General features: G+C 49.4%; 1 protein-coding gene across 2 annotated transcripts; it reads right to left on the bottom strand.

Annotated features, from left to right (window-relative positions):
- Positions 1-1,535: 1,535 nt before the first annotated feature.
- GINS4 (GINS complex subunit 4) lies at positions 1,536-13,089 on the bottom strand. 2 transcript variants are annotated; one of them, XM_069485290.1, is made up of 8 exons: positions 13,057-13,089; positions 12,151-12,265; positions 7,423-7,509; positions 6,565-6,678; positions 5,058-5,155; positions 4,801-4,889; positions 2,259-2,349; positions 1,536-2,165 (listed from the first exon to the last, which is right to left on the bottom strand). In XM_069485290.1, exons 2-8 carry the CDS (start codon positions 12,244-12,246, stop codon positions 2,069-2,071), a joined length of 672 nt encoding a protein of 223 aa, XP_069341391.1. In that variant the 5' UTR covers positions 12,247-12,265; positions 13,057-13,089; the 3' UTR covers positions 1,536-2,068. The 2 variants fall into 2 exon arrangements, with proteins under 2 accessions (XP_069341391.1, XP_069341390.1); XM_069485289.1 differs by having other exon boundaries at positions 13,046-13,070.
- Between the last annotated feature and the right edge of the window lie 407 nt (positions 13,090-13,496).

The following is a 13,496-nucleotide window of genomic DNA, read 5'->3' as shown; positions in this document are numbered from 1 at the left end:
CCCAGGAATGCAGAACCGTGAGCCCCACTCCAGGCCCGAGTCAGAATCCACATCTTATGGCACTCCCTGGGTGGCTGGCATGCACACTGAGGCTTAAGCACTGTTCTATTTTTCATTTTTCTGGTCCTTGATTCTAGCCCGGTCTCTTCTTTTCTGGCTGCTTGGCACACAGTGAGAGCCTGACTGGGAGGAAGGAGACTTGTGTTCTGATCTCAGACTTCCACTAAGTATCTGCTTTGGTTCCACCATTTACATACACTAGCCCAACCTAGTCTCAGGACTGCTGCAGGACCAAATGGGGTCCTTGCTAACAAGGGCCTAAGTGACCTTACTCTGCACCGCTAGCCATACTGACTGCAGGCAGAGCTTGCTTCTGCCTCAGGGCCTTTGCACAAGCTGTCTTTGCTACCTGGAATGCCCTTTTGATCTCTGCATGTCCTCCCCGTTACTCAGATCTCAGTCTAAATGTTGTCTCTCCAGTGAGGCCCTCCCAGACCCCCAGTCCAGTCTCTCTGGTAAGTCACTGATGTGGTTTGGATGTTTGGCCCCTCCAATCTCATGCTGAAATCTGATCCCTGTGTTGGAGGTGGGGCCTGGTGGGAGGTGTTTGGGTCATGGGGGCGGATCCCTCATGAATGGCTTGGTGCCCTCCCCACCATAAGGAGCGAGTTCTCGCTTTATTGGTTCACGGTGAGCTGGTTGTTCAAAGGAGCCTGGCACCCCGCCTCCCTTTTTGCTTCTCTCACCATGTGACATGTCTGCTCCCCCCTCACCTTCCGCCCGGATAGGAAGGTCCCTGAAGCCCTCGCCAGCAGACGCCGGCAAGATGCTTCTTCCACAACCTGCAGAACCCTGAGCTGAACAAACCTCTCTTTATAGATCACCCAGCCTCAGGTATTTTCTTTATAAAGCAAAATGAACTAACGCAGTCTCCCTGTTCTAATCCTCTATAAAGCACTTTTCACTCCATCCGAGTGGGGACAGTGATTGTCCTGCGGGGCTGCCTCGCACTGTGCCCGGCGCACTGACGCTCACATGCAGCTGTTTAACAAGCAGCCAAGGAGGGCGAAGACTCAGAAAAGGCAGGCGCTGCACGAGTACCAAATCCTTCTATCCACGCATGAAGCCTCCCTTGCTTTCACCTCTGATTTCTCTTGGAAAGCAGCAACGTTATTCCGACCGCTCCCACAGCCCGGATCTTGTACATAGAAATCTGCTGACTGCTCCTCAAGCAGGGAACGATGGGCTGCAGCTGGCCTTCCCTCTGCAAGGAGCGATGACTCATTCACTGTCTACGTGACCTTCCCTCAGGTCTCACAGTGGATCCCCGCCAGCCATTTCCCTCAGAAAGCGAAGGGCTTAGAAGGGAAAAGTGGCTCGAGAGGTCACAACACGGAAGCCACATCGCCCAGGGACGGCCAGATGGCCTGGAGGCCGGCTTGGCGAAGCTGCCCGGGAGCCAGGAGCGCCGCAGGTGGACAGCGGGAGAACGTGGGTCATCAGACTACATGCTGAGAACTGCCCGGAGGCGCCTTCTGCCACCAAACCCAATTTAATAATGGTTTATTGGTTTAGTTGTGATTTTCGGTTAAGCATGACAGAAATTGGTTTTAAGTCCAATATTAGAGGATCCCAAAGGTTAGTTCAATCAGACGAAGGCCACAGATGTTTTCTTTCATCTATTTACACTCTTCCTATCAGAAAGGTTAGCTGAACTCTCCTACTAGCACCAGGTTGGGGCTAAATACAGTGCCCTGATCATAGGCAGGGAGGCCTTTTATGAACCAGCTCTGCTTTACTCTCCTTAGCTCGGTGAGTACATGAAGGGAAAAGGTGCAGAGTGCGAGTCTCCGTGTATCTGCGTAGCATGCGCGACAGACGCCGGCCACCACGGCAGGGAGGACCCCGCCTCGAGCTCCTTGTCAATGCCCGAGTCATCCACAGCACTGCCAAGAAAAGTGTGATTTCAGGAGAGCTATTTTCTTATTGTCCTCGGCACAAAACGATTCGAGGGGTTTCCAATACTTTCCCTAAGCTTCCGTGTCTTCATTCCTGTCTACTTTTAGTTTCAAATTAGCTGCACGGCTCCAGAGGCCACCAGAGGTGCGATGGTTTTGTATCGGATCAAGTGCTGTGAGCCCTCCTCCAGGTCAATCACATAGTCCCTGGAAAAGGAGGAAGAAAGATTTATTTGCAGAGCTTGGCTGGTCCCCACTGGGAGGAATGTTCCCACTGCGGAGGACACACACACAACTCACCTCTGCTCATCTGTTTCTGGTTCTACCAGTATGTTTTCTTGTCGTTCTCTGACTCTCAGAAACACATATGAATCTAGATCTGGTTTGGGAACTGACAGAAAAACAATAATGTCACAAAAGGCTTAGCTTCCAAGGTCAACATGGGAAAAGTTGCTGGGATTAATGGTAATGAACACTAAGGGACCGCTGACATAGAAGCATTTGGGGAGGGCTGACATGAGGCGAGCCCTGGCTCCTTCTGGCGACCACGTGTTCAACAGACGGTGAGTACCTGCTGTGTGCAGGGAACTCACACTCTGGAGGACAAGACCCAGCGTGCAACGGTCTCTGCGGCTGAGGCTCAGTGGTGGGCTCTGCAGGGAAGGGCGGACTCACAGGGGAGAAGTGAGGCTGGGAAGTGATAAATGCATGGGCCGAGGTAGAAATACGCATGGCGTTTCAGGAGAACGCTGTCTGGAGCTGGTTAGGAAAACTTTCCCGTGACGGAGTAGGAGAGAATCTTAGAAAGACTGCGTCACATGGCGATAGCCCTGGATGCGTCAGACTGAGGAATACAGGGTTAAGACTGTATGTGGTCCCTCACTGGTTAATTACAGGTTCAGAAACTGCTGTCAGCAGCCAACTGTTTCAGTTCGTGAGGGCCCATGCTAGGCTGCTCCGTGACAGCCCGTCACCCCCTGGAGTCCCATCTGTACCTAGAGAACCCTCGGCTCCCTGATCTATAGGAAGGGGTTCAGGATAACTGGCTCCAAGGGTCTAACGAGGGTCCCCTAGGCTGCTCTAGGGCTCTGAGCCTGCCCAAGAAACTCCTGCTGTCACCAGAGTCCTCTAGCCTCACTGGTAGCAGCCTGGGTTTCAATGCGCCCCCCACCTCTGCCACTGGGGTCTCCGATGCTCCAGAGGCCCAGGGGACTCGGGGCATCTGGGCCAACCAAGGAAGCCCCTGATCCCACGAGGGCAGGCTCGTCCCACCATGCAGCTTCCAACTCCGGGAGTCTGGCTTGGATCCCCGGAGGGATCCAGGACAAGCCGCAGGTGAGTGTTTGGGGAGCTGTGGGCCTTCGCCAGGTGGCAGCTCTGCGACAGTGGCCCGGCCCGTTCCAGGAGCCACATGTCGGCCCACCAGCAGTCCCGGGGCTGACTGAGTCACCCGACGGGCACGCACTGGGAAATGGTTAGGGCCCTGGCTCCATTCCCACTCTTCCACGGTACAAAGTGGCTGACCAGGGGCGGGAGTGGACTGGGCCTTTTGTTTCCCACAGGCAGGCTCAGCAAAATGACCACCTCCAAAGAGTCCCATGGAACTGGCAGGGGTCTGGCTTGCTCCTGGGGTTACGGGCTACATTGTGTCCCCCCAAATCCATGCAATGAAGCCCTACTCCTAGTAACTCAGAATAGGGCTGCATTTGGAGACAAGGCTTTAAAAGAGGTAATCAAGCAAAAATGAGGCCATCAGGGCGGGCCCTAATCCAATCTGACCAGTGTCCTTATAAGAAGAGATTAGGACACACAGAGGATGGAATTAGTGACCCTGTGTGAGGACACACAGAAGATGCCATCTATGAGGAACAGGCTCTCCCAGACCCGACTCTGCTGATGCCGTCACCTTGGACTTCCCGGCCTCCAGAGCTGTGCGCAGCCCGCCGGACTGAGACGCTGTTCCACCAGCACAGGGGGCACAGTGTGGCCGCCGCCCCTAGTCCAGGCTGGGGCAGAGGCGAATTTCCAGGGCTCAGTTGTACTTGAGCTTGAGGGCGCAGCACACCCAGCTCAGCTGGTGAGCAAGGTGGATTCCAGTCTCCTGGAGAGCTGTTTAATTTGGTCTAGAAATACTGCCTGACAAGGCCTTGCTTGGGTGTGGCAAACCGCAAGACTGAGGAACAGGGACTTTAACCCACGAGCCAGAGGGCCCAGGTGCTCGAGGCGCCGTTCGGCACTCCGACCTCAGGGGACAGCGAGGGAAGGGCCGAGGCAGGGGCTTTGGCTGAGGTTCCCTTCCCGGCTGCTGTCGCTTTTTCTCCCCACACTCTCCATCCTGCCTCCTTCCAGAACCAGAGAAACTCCTCACGACAGAGATCAGGAGCCCTTACTGAGCCAACGGCACTCACTGGAGGTTCCCCTCCCCTCCAGTGCGTCCAGGAATCTGCGAGGAAGAGACTGCAGGCCCGGGAGCAGGGCAAGGCGGAGCGCTCTGCAGCCCAGGGCGCAGGAATGCCCAGCTGGGGCGGCGCTCAGCAGGCGGCTGTGGGAGGACGAGAGGCTAAATCCGCAAGAGTCTCCGTTTACAGTGGCAGTCCTGAGAGTCCACCGAACTGAAGAACACAAAAGTCATGCTACAACAGCTATTTCTGTGTCTGCTCTTCATGATTTTTTTTAAAACAGAACCCTTCCTCTTTTCCTTTTTCTGACTATCTACGTATTTGCTTTCTATATTTGTGGAAAAAAAAGGAGTGAGGCTGGCGTGCTGCTCCGAGGCAGCTGAGGATGTGCGGGACGTAAGCAACGCTCCTGAGGACGTCTGAAGAGAGAACGTTCCACTTACCTGACCGCAGGAGGTCCACCTTCTGTAAGTTAGGGGGCATATGCTTTAAGGCAACATTTTTAAGGTAGCTCTCCGTGTTAGCCATGTACCTGAAAGACATAAATTCAAATTGCTGCGGCACAACTGGCCGGTGGCAGTGGCCAGGGCTATGAGACCACAGTGGACAGGGCTGAGACAGGCTTCGTGGGTGGAGCCACCAAGGCTCAGGCCCACAAGCTAGGGGAAGAAGGCAGGTCCCACACTCACTGCTTACTCACTCTTTGGCGAAGGCAAACTCTTCTGGAGAGAGGCCGGCAGGCTCCCCCTCAGGGCGGGTTTTCTCCTTCTCAAGGATATGAGGGAAAAACTTCTCTATCTGTGCAGATAAATAAAAACCATCAGGCAAACATCTGTCAAAGGAAAGGACATGGTTAACATGATGGGGGTTTCCCCAATCCCCACCTCCCCGAAAAGGGCATGTGGCCTGTAGCTGGGGACGGGGTGGAGAGGCATGCTCTAAGACGTGTGACCATGTCTCTGTGACACCCTTGTGTCACAAACCCTTGTGTCTGCAAACCTGGGGCTGGGGGACAGTAGAGACTGGGAGATCCATAAATGGCTGAACACAAAATGTTGACTCAGAGGGTGGACATCAGTCTGTAGGGAAGTCTCTGGTCTGATTAATGAATCAGGTAAGATTTTTGACGATGTGTTTATCAAAATTGCTGATAACACAAAGTATTACGAGAGAGCTAATACATTATGCAACAGAGCCCAGGCCCAATCTACAAAGACAGAGCTTCAGAGGGATACGTTTCAAGCTCCGCACTTAGGGGTCAAAAACCAAGCTGCGTAAACACAGGACGGTGGCTGGCTGGGGTAACTCTAACTGGACCGAGGAGGGCTGCAGTCAGTGGTGAGTGCGGGGGGAACTCAGCGTGACGCACCCATCACATACGCTACTGAGACGAGGGCGGCACTGCCCCCACTTCAATACCCAGAGTATGGAAAATCATCATCCTGCTTTTCATAAAAGTGGCCAAACTACAACGGGACACTGTGTGTAGGTCCAGGTAATATAATTTAAGAAGGATACTGACAAACTAGAACCCTTTTAGAGAAGAGATCAGGACAGTGAATGTATTCAAATGGCTGAAATGTGTAGCTGAGAGAAGACTTCAGTGAGGCCTACGAGCTGTCTTCAGGTATCTGAAGGACTCTCGTGCAGAAAAGAGAATGTATTTTACTTATATAACTGAGGAGACAAATGGAACCAAACGAAAAGAAACTTCAAGGAAGTAAGAATTTTCCAGGGTTAAAACAGACATCATACAAAATAAAGATGTTTCACGATTCCATTTTTGTAAGTTCGATGGTCACAGAGCTCGGGAGAATGCCAAGCCATCCTGGTCCATTTGACACTGACGTTGTCCTTTTGATAGGTGCAAAATGATTTTTGGAACCAGTTCTCCTCCAGTCACTATTCCCTATTCAATCAATGCAAACAACTCTACCCTTGGCACTGCCCTGCTGTAACTCCAGGGGACACCGTCCATGTGGCAGATAAACAGACTGAAGTTGTGTATGGTGTCCCCAGGGTGGGGCAACACAGGTGCCATCTGTGCTTCCCCGGGACAATCTCGTGCCCTCCTCACTCTTTAGCTACACTGCTACTGGGCTCTCAAGCAGCATCGTCAGGCCCTGGACCCTCCCAGGCCCCACCCAACCTCCCCCGGGACATTAGGTCTATACGGCCTCAGTGCCTAAGGCAGCTCCACGCCACACCTTCGTGAGTCTACACCGCAAGTAGCTGCTGAGGACATAGCGGATCCTCTCCATCTCCATCCGATGGATGCTGACCTTCAGATCCTCCTTTTTAACTCTCCTGAGATTTTCTTCCTATTAAAAGAGAAACTAAAGCTTATAAAAAACATGTTTAAAGACTAAGGACCATCCTCACTGGCAACACTGAGACCCAAAGACTATGTTTCAGTGGAAGGAAAATGAAAAAAATTCATTCTATGAGAGTTCTCAGTTGCTTTTAGTTTTTTAATTACATAAACAATATGTGACTTCAGTCTCACTGTATAAAGGTCAAACAGTGCTCACTTGCTTTTAGAAAACAACTATTTGAGTAGAATCTGAATATGCTCAGCCAGAGGGCCCGGAAGAACTCCAACCTCACTGCAAAGGAGATAACACGGAGCACAGAAGTGTCTTATGGGTCTAAAAAGCAGCTGGAAACCTGTACAGTACCAGCATTTTAAAGCTACTCTGCAGGTGATAATGAGCTGAGCCCAGATCATCTAAGCCAAGGGCCACAGACTCAAATGTCCGCGGGGGCCGAGCGGGTAGGGTCGGAGAGGAGGACGGCGGTCAGGGGCCTGCGCAGTCGACTGTTCTCATGCAGAAACGTGGGCCAGTGACGCAGGTTTCAGATGTTTTCAGGGAGGCTGATATCCAGACATTTACAGGACCTCTCAGGCTTCATACATACAGATGACTAATTCAGTATTAAAAAAACAAACAAACTGGGTTGAGCCAAACAGAACAGATTTGCTCTCAGATCACAACCTCTCACGATGCTGACCAGGTGCTTTTAACTTTCTCCTCCCTGGTAACCCTGAGAGCAGCGGCCCTTACCATGTGCTCTAGCTGTTCCATGACGCATTCCACAATCTCAGACTTGCTCTCCAGCAGCTCCGGGGCAAACTTCTCATTCATCCAGGCCTAAAAGACAAATGCCGAAAAAAAATGAGCATCACTCACAGTGGAGTAACATAACCCTGTGAGTCCGTACACACCCCATGAAAACCACAGACAGCCTGGGCTAAGAAAACTGTCTGCCTCCCAGTTGGAAATACTGAAAATGCTTTGAAAATAAACTACACTGACAATTGCTTTTCCTCGTGTTCTTTTAGTGGGGACGCTATGTTCACACCTTATATTCAACCAACATTAAAAAAGAAAACTCACTGCTCACTTCAGTAGTCAGTGTGACACCTATTGCTGAGAGCACCGCACCTGGGGTCTGACTAGCACCTTCTGCCAAGTAGCATTAGCATGTTTCTATTAACACTTCTTCCCCGCCACTGCCCACCGGGGCACCGGCACCATTTCCGCAACACGCTGACAGATGAAGTAACACTACCTGAAACCACACACCTCCTCATTCCTGAAGCTCACAGCGCTTTGCAAATAATCTTTCATTCATCATTATAATATCTGAGAGGAAATGGCTATAGTGATCTTCACCTTATGGATGAAAACATACAGACTGGGTAATTTACTAACAGTCCCAAAGCATAAGGGACCACAATCCCAAAGCATAAGGGACCACAACACAAGTGACGCTCACCCAGCTTTGGAGCAACAGGCTAAATCTCCGCCGTGTGGCTCGGGCCCAGCTGCTCGGCCCCTTTCAGAGATTACCAAGGCTTAGAGAGCTGAAATATCCATGGGTGACTAAGGAAAGCTACGCTTATCTTTCAATTATAGGAAATTCAGTTTTAGCACAGCTTAGAATGACAGGCCAGTGGGGCTCGACTGATTTTTTCCTGACGTCCTTGAGTCTCTCCTTCTCCAGTTCCCGCCAAGACACATCATTAAATACTGGGTGTTGCTGCTGTCATGAATGTTTTTCAAGTACCTGAACTATCTCTAACAGTGTCGCAGAGACATAAAGTTAACCAGAAACGCAACCTGAATACAGAATGAGAAAAGATCAAATTTTCTGGAGGACTTAGAAAGCAGTTTTTCTTTTTAACTGATTTTATTAAATATTGAATAGGTACAACAATATTTATGAAATACACATTAAACATGAAGAACGATGATATAAAGACTTGTGTGTGCACAACTTCATTAAGGAATATTACCATTATTTTAAAAGTCCCTGTGTGTCCTTTCCTCCTCAGAGGTAATCATTGGCCTGAATTTAGTGTTTTATTTTCTTTATAGTTTCACTATATTTGTTCATATCGCTACATAATGCTTCCCAACCTTTTTATGAGAGGAAATTCAAAGAAAATGATAGCGCTTATATGGTACACTGGGGTAGAATGGCGATTTGGGGAGATCATTCATTTACATTATGAATTTATGATAATCAAATATAAAACATTAGAGGGAAATTTATATTAATATAAAATGTTCAAATAAAATCTTTTCAAAATTTTTAGTGAGAAACTTGTATTAATCCATGGTCTTCTAAAAAATAATCAGGTTCTATGCTTGAAATGGCTATATCTGTCTCCTGATAAAATGTTTTTTTTTTTTTTTTTTTGAGAGACAAGGTCTCCCTCTGTCGTCCTGGATAGAGTGCAGTGGTATCATCATAGTGCACTGCAGCCTTGACCTCCTGGGCTCAAGTGATTCTCCTGCCTCAGCCTCCTCTTGGGTAGCTGGGATTACAGGCATGCAACACCACGCCCAGCTAATTGGCTAATGTTTTTTTAGTAGAGATAGAGTCTCCCTATGTTGTTCAGGCTGGTCTCGAACTCTTGGCCTCAAGCAATCCTCCTCCTTTGGCCTCCCAAGGTGCTGGCATTACAGGTGTGAGCCACTGCACCAGGCCCCTGATCAAAATTTGTAATGACAATTTGTTCATCATTGTTATGGGCTGAATTGTGTCCCCTCCAAAAATGCACCTAACTCCCAGCACCTCAGAATGTGACTGTATTTGGAGATAGGGTTTCTAAAGGGATAATTAAAGTAAAATGAGGCAATCAGGCTGGCCCTAATCCAATATGACTGGCGTCCTCGTAAGAAGACGAGATTAGGACACAGGCACATGCAGGGAGAGACCACGGGAGACACTGAGAGATGACGTCTCCTACAGGCCAAGGAGAGAGGCCGCAGAAGAAACCAACTGTGCGGGCACCTTGCCGCCAGAATTGAGAAAATAAATTTCTATTGTTTAAGACACCCAGTCTTTGGTCCTTTGTTCTGCAGCCCCAGTAAACGAAAACAATCATTATAATGCGAAACTTGGCATGTAAGGTAGTAACTTTGAAATCATGTTTTACAGGCATAAGAGTATCCTATATATGCTCCTGGAGCTGTGCTCATCACTGGCCCACACGGCGGCCCCGCCAGGCTGCCCCTTAGGCTGTGCTGCACAGCACAAGAGTCTGCACCTGGCTGTGCAGGTGGTAGCTCACCTCCTCGGCTGAACTCGGGGCACTGCACTAGAGTGTCCACCAAACCCTCAGGCTGCCTTCCAAGGCTGATGACGCCCAGGACAGCAACCAGCCCAGGGCTTTGGCTGTCCCAGAAGGTGGACAGCTTGCCATTGTGAGCTGTGTGCAGCACACCAGAACGCCCCAACACCCAAGGTGGGCAAGCTATGTCTTGAACAATAGTTATGCAAGTTTGAACTTTATATACGTTGTTTCTTTGGCAACTTGTATTCCCCCCCCCCCCCCAGTGACCCACTAGCAGAAGCAACTTGTATTTTATTGCTGTTACTGTTCTACATTATGGGCCTGTTATCCACGCTGTTGCAGGAGCTGTTTTACTCATTTTCACTGCTGTTTTTTTCCCCACTGTGTATACATCATAATTTTTAAAAATTCATTCTATTGCTGGTGGCTATCTGGGTTATTTTCATTTTTAAGTCTTGCAAGCAATGCTATGAACATACTGTGCCCATCTCCTGGAGCACACATGAAAGTTTTCTCTAGGTAGGCACCTGGGAGTAGAATTACTAGGTCACAAGGTACGTGTACCTTCAACTTTACTAAACAATAAATTACTTTCTAAAGTGATTGTACCTATTTATATCCCCATGCATTTTGTAAGTGTACAAACAGTCTACATTCCTCTCATACTTTCTACTGTTCACCTTTTTCATTTCTGTCAATCTGACAGGTATGAAATGATATCTCATCATCTCATTGTGACTTTAATTTTCATTTTCCTGATTACTAAAAAGGCTGAACATCTTTTTCATATGCTTATTGGCCATACTGGTTTCCTCTTCTGGGAGATGCCTGTTAAGACTTCATTTTCCTACTGGGCAATCTGTAAGGATTGTTTATGTACTACAGATAATTATTTTGGTCAGTTATATATTTTATAAATATCCTCTCCCAGTTTGGTGGCTTTTCTTTTTATTCTCATCAAGGTGTATAAACACAAATTCTTAATTTTAATGTACTTGAATGTACCTGTTTTTTTCCTTTATGCTTTATGATTTTTGTTTAATGAACCCTTTCCTAATGAAGCAGGAGTTCATCAACTGCATTCCACAGACTAGGTCTGTGGGCAGATTTCAGGAGGTCTGTGAACTCCCAGAAATTCTGCATAAGTGCACTATTCTGGGAAGAAGGACCAGAATTTTCACCAGCTTCTCAAAAAGGTCTGCGATATAAAAATACATTAAGAATCACTGCTAAATAGTAAGGATTATCATATAATTTAAAAATTATCTTTCTTCAGTTTTGTTGCTCATGATAGCATGTTTGGCAGTAAAGAATGAAGGATACTAAAGTAGCAAACATGAGAGAGTTCTGGAAAGGGGCAGTTAATGAGAGAGAGTCAGGATAATTACTAATACTAGTAACAACTAATAACTAGTGAGTGCTTATCATGTACCAGACAACATGCTGAGCACTTTATATACATTATCTCACGCAATCATTACAACAACCGAGAAGTGGCTACCATTATCATCTCCATTTTACAGGCAAGGAAAGGCTTCAGACAAACTACAGAACTACAAACTACAGGTCATACAATAGAGGAATGGCACGGAGAGACTTAAGTCCAGATAGTATGAACTTCTAAATTACCGGAGCTCCAAAAGAACTTAACACAGTTACTGGCACACAGGAAAAGCTCGATAAATCATAGCTATTATTATGAAAAGAAATACTTCAGAAATGCTTTTAGATAAGCAGTGGAAACACAAAGAATGGCTTACTCAAGAAAACAGACGGGAGGAAAAGGAAGAATATGACCAGAATATGACTTTGAAAGTGTTTCAGCAGCTTTTTGCTAACCAAGGCATTGTCCAGGGAAACAGCAGATGTTTCAGGGACTAAGATATAGAACTTACGAGTCTCACCACACCTCTACAGTCCCTGCAAATACCAAGCAGATCCTTGCTCTGTGAGTTGTTCTAAATGTGCCCAAAGCTGTCCCTTACCTTACTGACTCCACTTGAGGATTCTGTTTGATATTTTGAGGTTTCTGATGGAGGATGTCTCCGTTACTTCCTATATCTGTGTAGATGCTAAGATCCAGTCCCTGTTCTCTTGAATATGCCTTCAATTCCATTTCCTTATTTTCTGATCCCTGACATTTACACTGATGGACTAAACAAAAACGCTAAGATTGGGGAAAAGGGATTCTGCATGGAATGCTTACCTGCTCCAGCCTTTCAATGAGCTCTGCAGGAGTTAGGACCACCTCCTCACTACCCCCATCAGAGTCCTGTCCCATGAGATCCAGTTCCTCTGTCATCTTCCCTGAAACCAGAAACCTAAAGAGAATAAAAGAAGCAATTAGCCTGCAATGTGTTTTCCATTTGTTTGCAAGAATAGGAGCAGGGAAAGGTTTACTGGGGTGGTAGAGGCCGGTTGACAGTGGTTGGAGAACCACAGACTTTAGTTTTTTAGTGCTTTATCTCTTCCTTCCAGGCTTAGGTCAGGTATCAGTTTCGCGAACAGGCTGCCCCTTCTGTTTCCACAGTGTACACCTATCTCGCACCAAACGATAACTATTCATATTTGCCTCTATTGAGAGATCCTTTCCTTCAGTGCCTGTGTTCATTTCAGTTCAAATATGAACCCAATCGCGGATCTATCTGCTCAGTGCCTGGCACGAAGTACTGGGGCTACAATGACCTGTGTAGCCCCCGCACTCAGCACGGTCCTTAACTCATAGCAGGCACTTAAAGCTGCTAGAACTAGTCAGTGCCTCATTTCCCATTTCCCAGAGCCACCAGGCCCGGCGACATCAGACCAGGCGGTCACCCCAAAGGCGTAGGAAGGTGGGTGGTGGGGCCCAGGGAAGACCCCGGAGCCTGAGGGACACCGCGAGCGGATCCCTCCTGCTCTCCTACAGTCTCAGAGCCACCAACCCTCAGGCCCGCCCCCCCCCCCCCGCAGAGGTCCCGCTCGGACGCTCACTCGGGCCCGGGTAGGCAGAGCGACACTCCGGAGGGGCAGGGCGAGGTCAGGAAGCTGTGGGGAAGCCGCCGAGCTCCCCGCGGGAGCTCCTGGAAGAGCGAGAGCAGCGGAACTGTGCGTTCGAGGCCTACCCTGCGCGTACCCGACCCGCCAGCTTCTCAGCTCCCGCGCTCCTCTCAGAATGTTTCCGTCCAGGCCAACGTCACCACGCACGGGCACCACTAACCAATCACAGCCCGGGGAAAAAAAAAAAAAGCCCGGCAGCTTCCGCGACCCGCCCACCTTAGGGGGCGGGGCGGGAGGCTGGTCCGGGTTAGCCCCGCCCACCCGGCCAGCCGCTCGGGCTTGCGGCCCCGACTGCACCGCCGGGGCCAGCCGCAAGGCGGCGCTCGCCACCGCGGCCGAGACCTGCCGGCCGGGCTGAGCGCCTGCGCGCGGCGTAGCCTGGCGCCGCCCGGCTGAGCGAGGCTGTCGGCGCCGCTTAGTTTGTCTCTGCCGGGCCTGGGCGTGCTCAGTCCCGGAAGGGCCTCACCGGACCTGCAGCAGCAGCGGCGCCTGGGAGCCCGGGGAAAGCAGACTCTC

The sequence above is a fragment of the Eulemur rufifrons genome, chromosome 12 (genome assembly GCF_041146395.1).
Source record: "Eulemur rufifrons isolate Redbay chromosome 12, OSU_ERuf_1, whole genome shotgun sequence".
NCBI classification, from domain to species: Eukaryota; Metazoa; Chordata; class Mammalia; order Primates; family Lemuridae; genus Eulemur; species Eulemur rufifrons.
The sequence above is the reverse complement of the archived record's forward strand: the minus strand, read 5'-3'. Positions and strand labels throughout refer to the sequence as shown.

Coding starts and splice junctions, on each gene's coding strand:
- GINS4 (XM_069485290.1), bottom strand. CDS start 12,246: ATGACAGAGGAACTGGATCTCATGGGACAGGACTCTGATGGGGGTAGT. Junction 6,679..7,422: donor TGGAACAGCTAGAGCACATG/GTAAGGGCCGCT, acceptor CTCTTTTAATAG/GAAGAAAATCTCAGGAGAGT. Junction 2,166..2,258: donor CCAGAAACAGATGAGCAGAG/GTGAGTTGTGTG, acceptor CTCCTTTTCCAG/GGACTATGTGATTGACCTGG.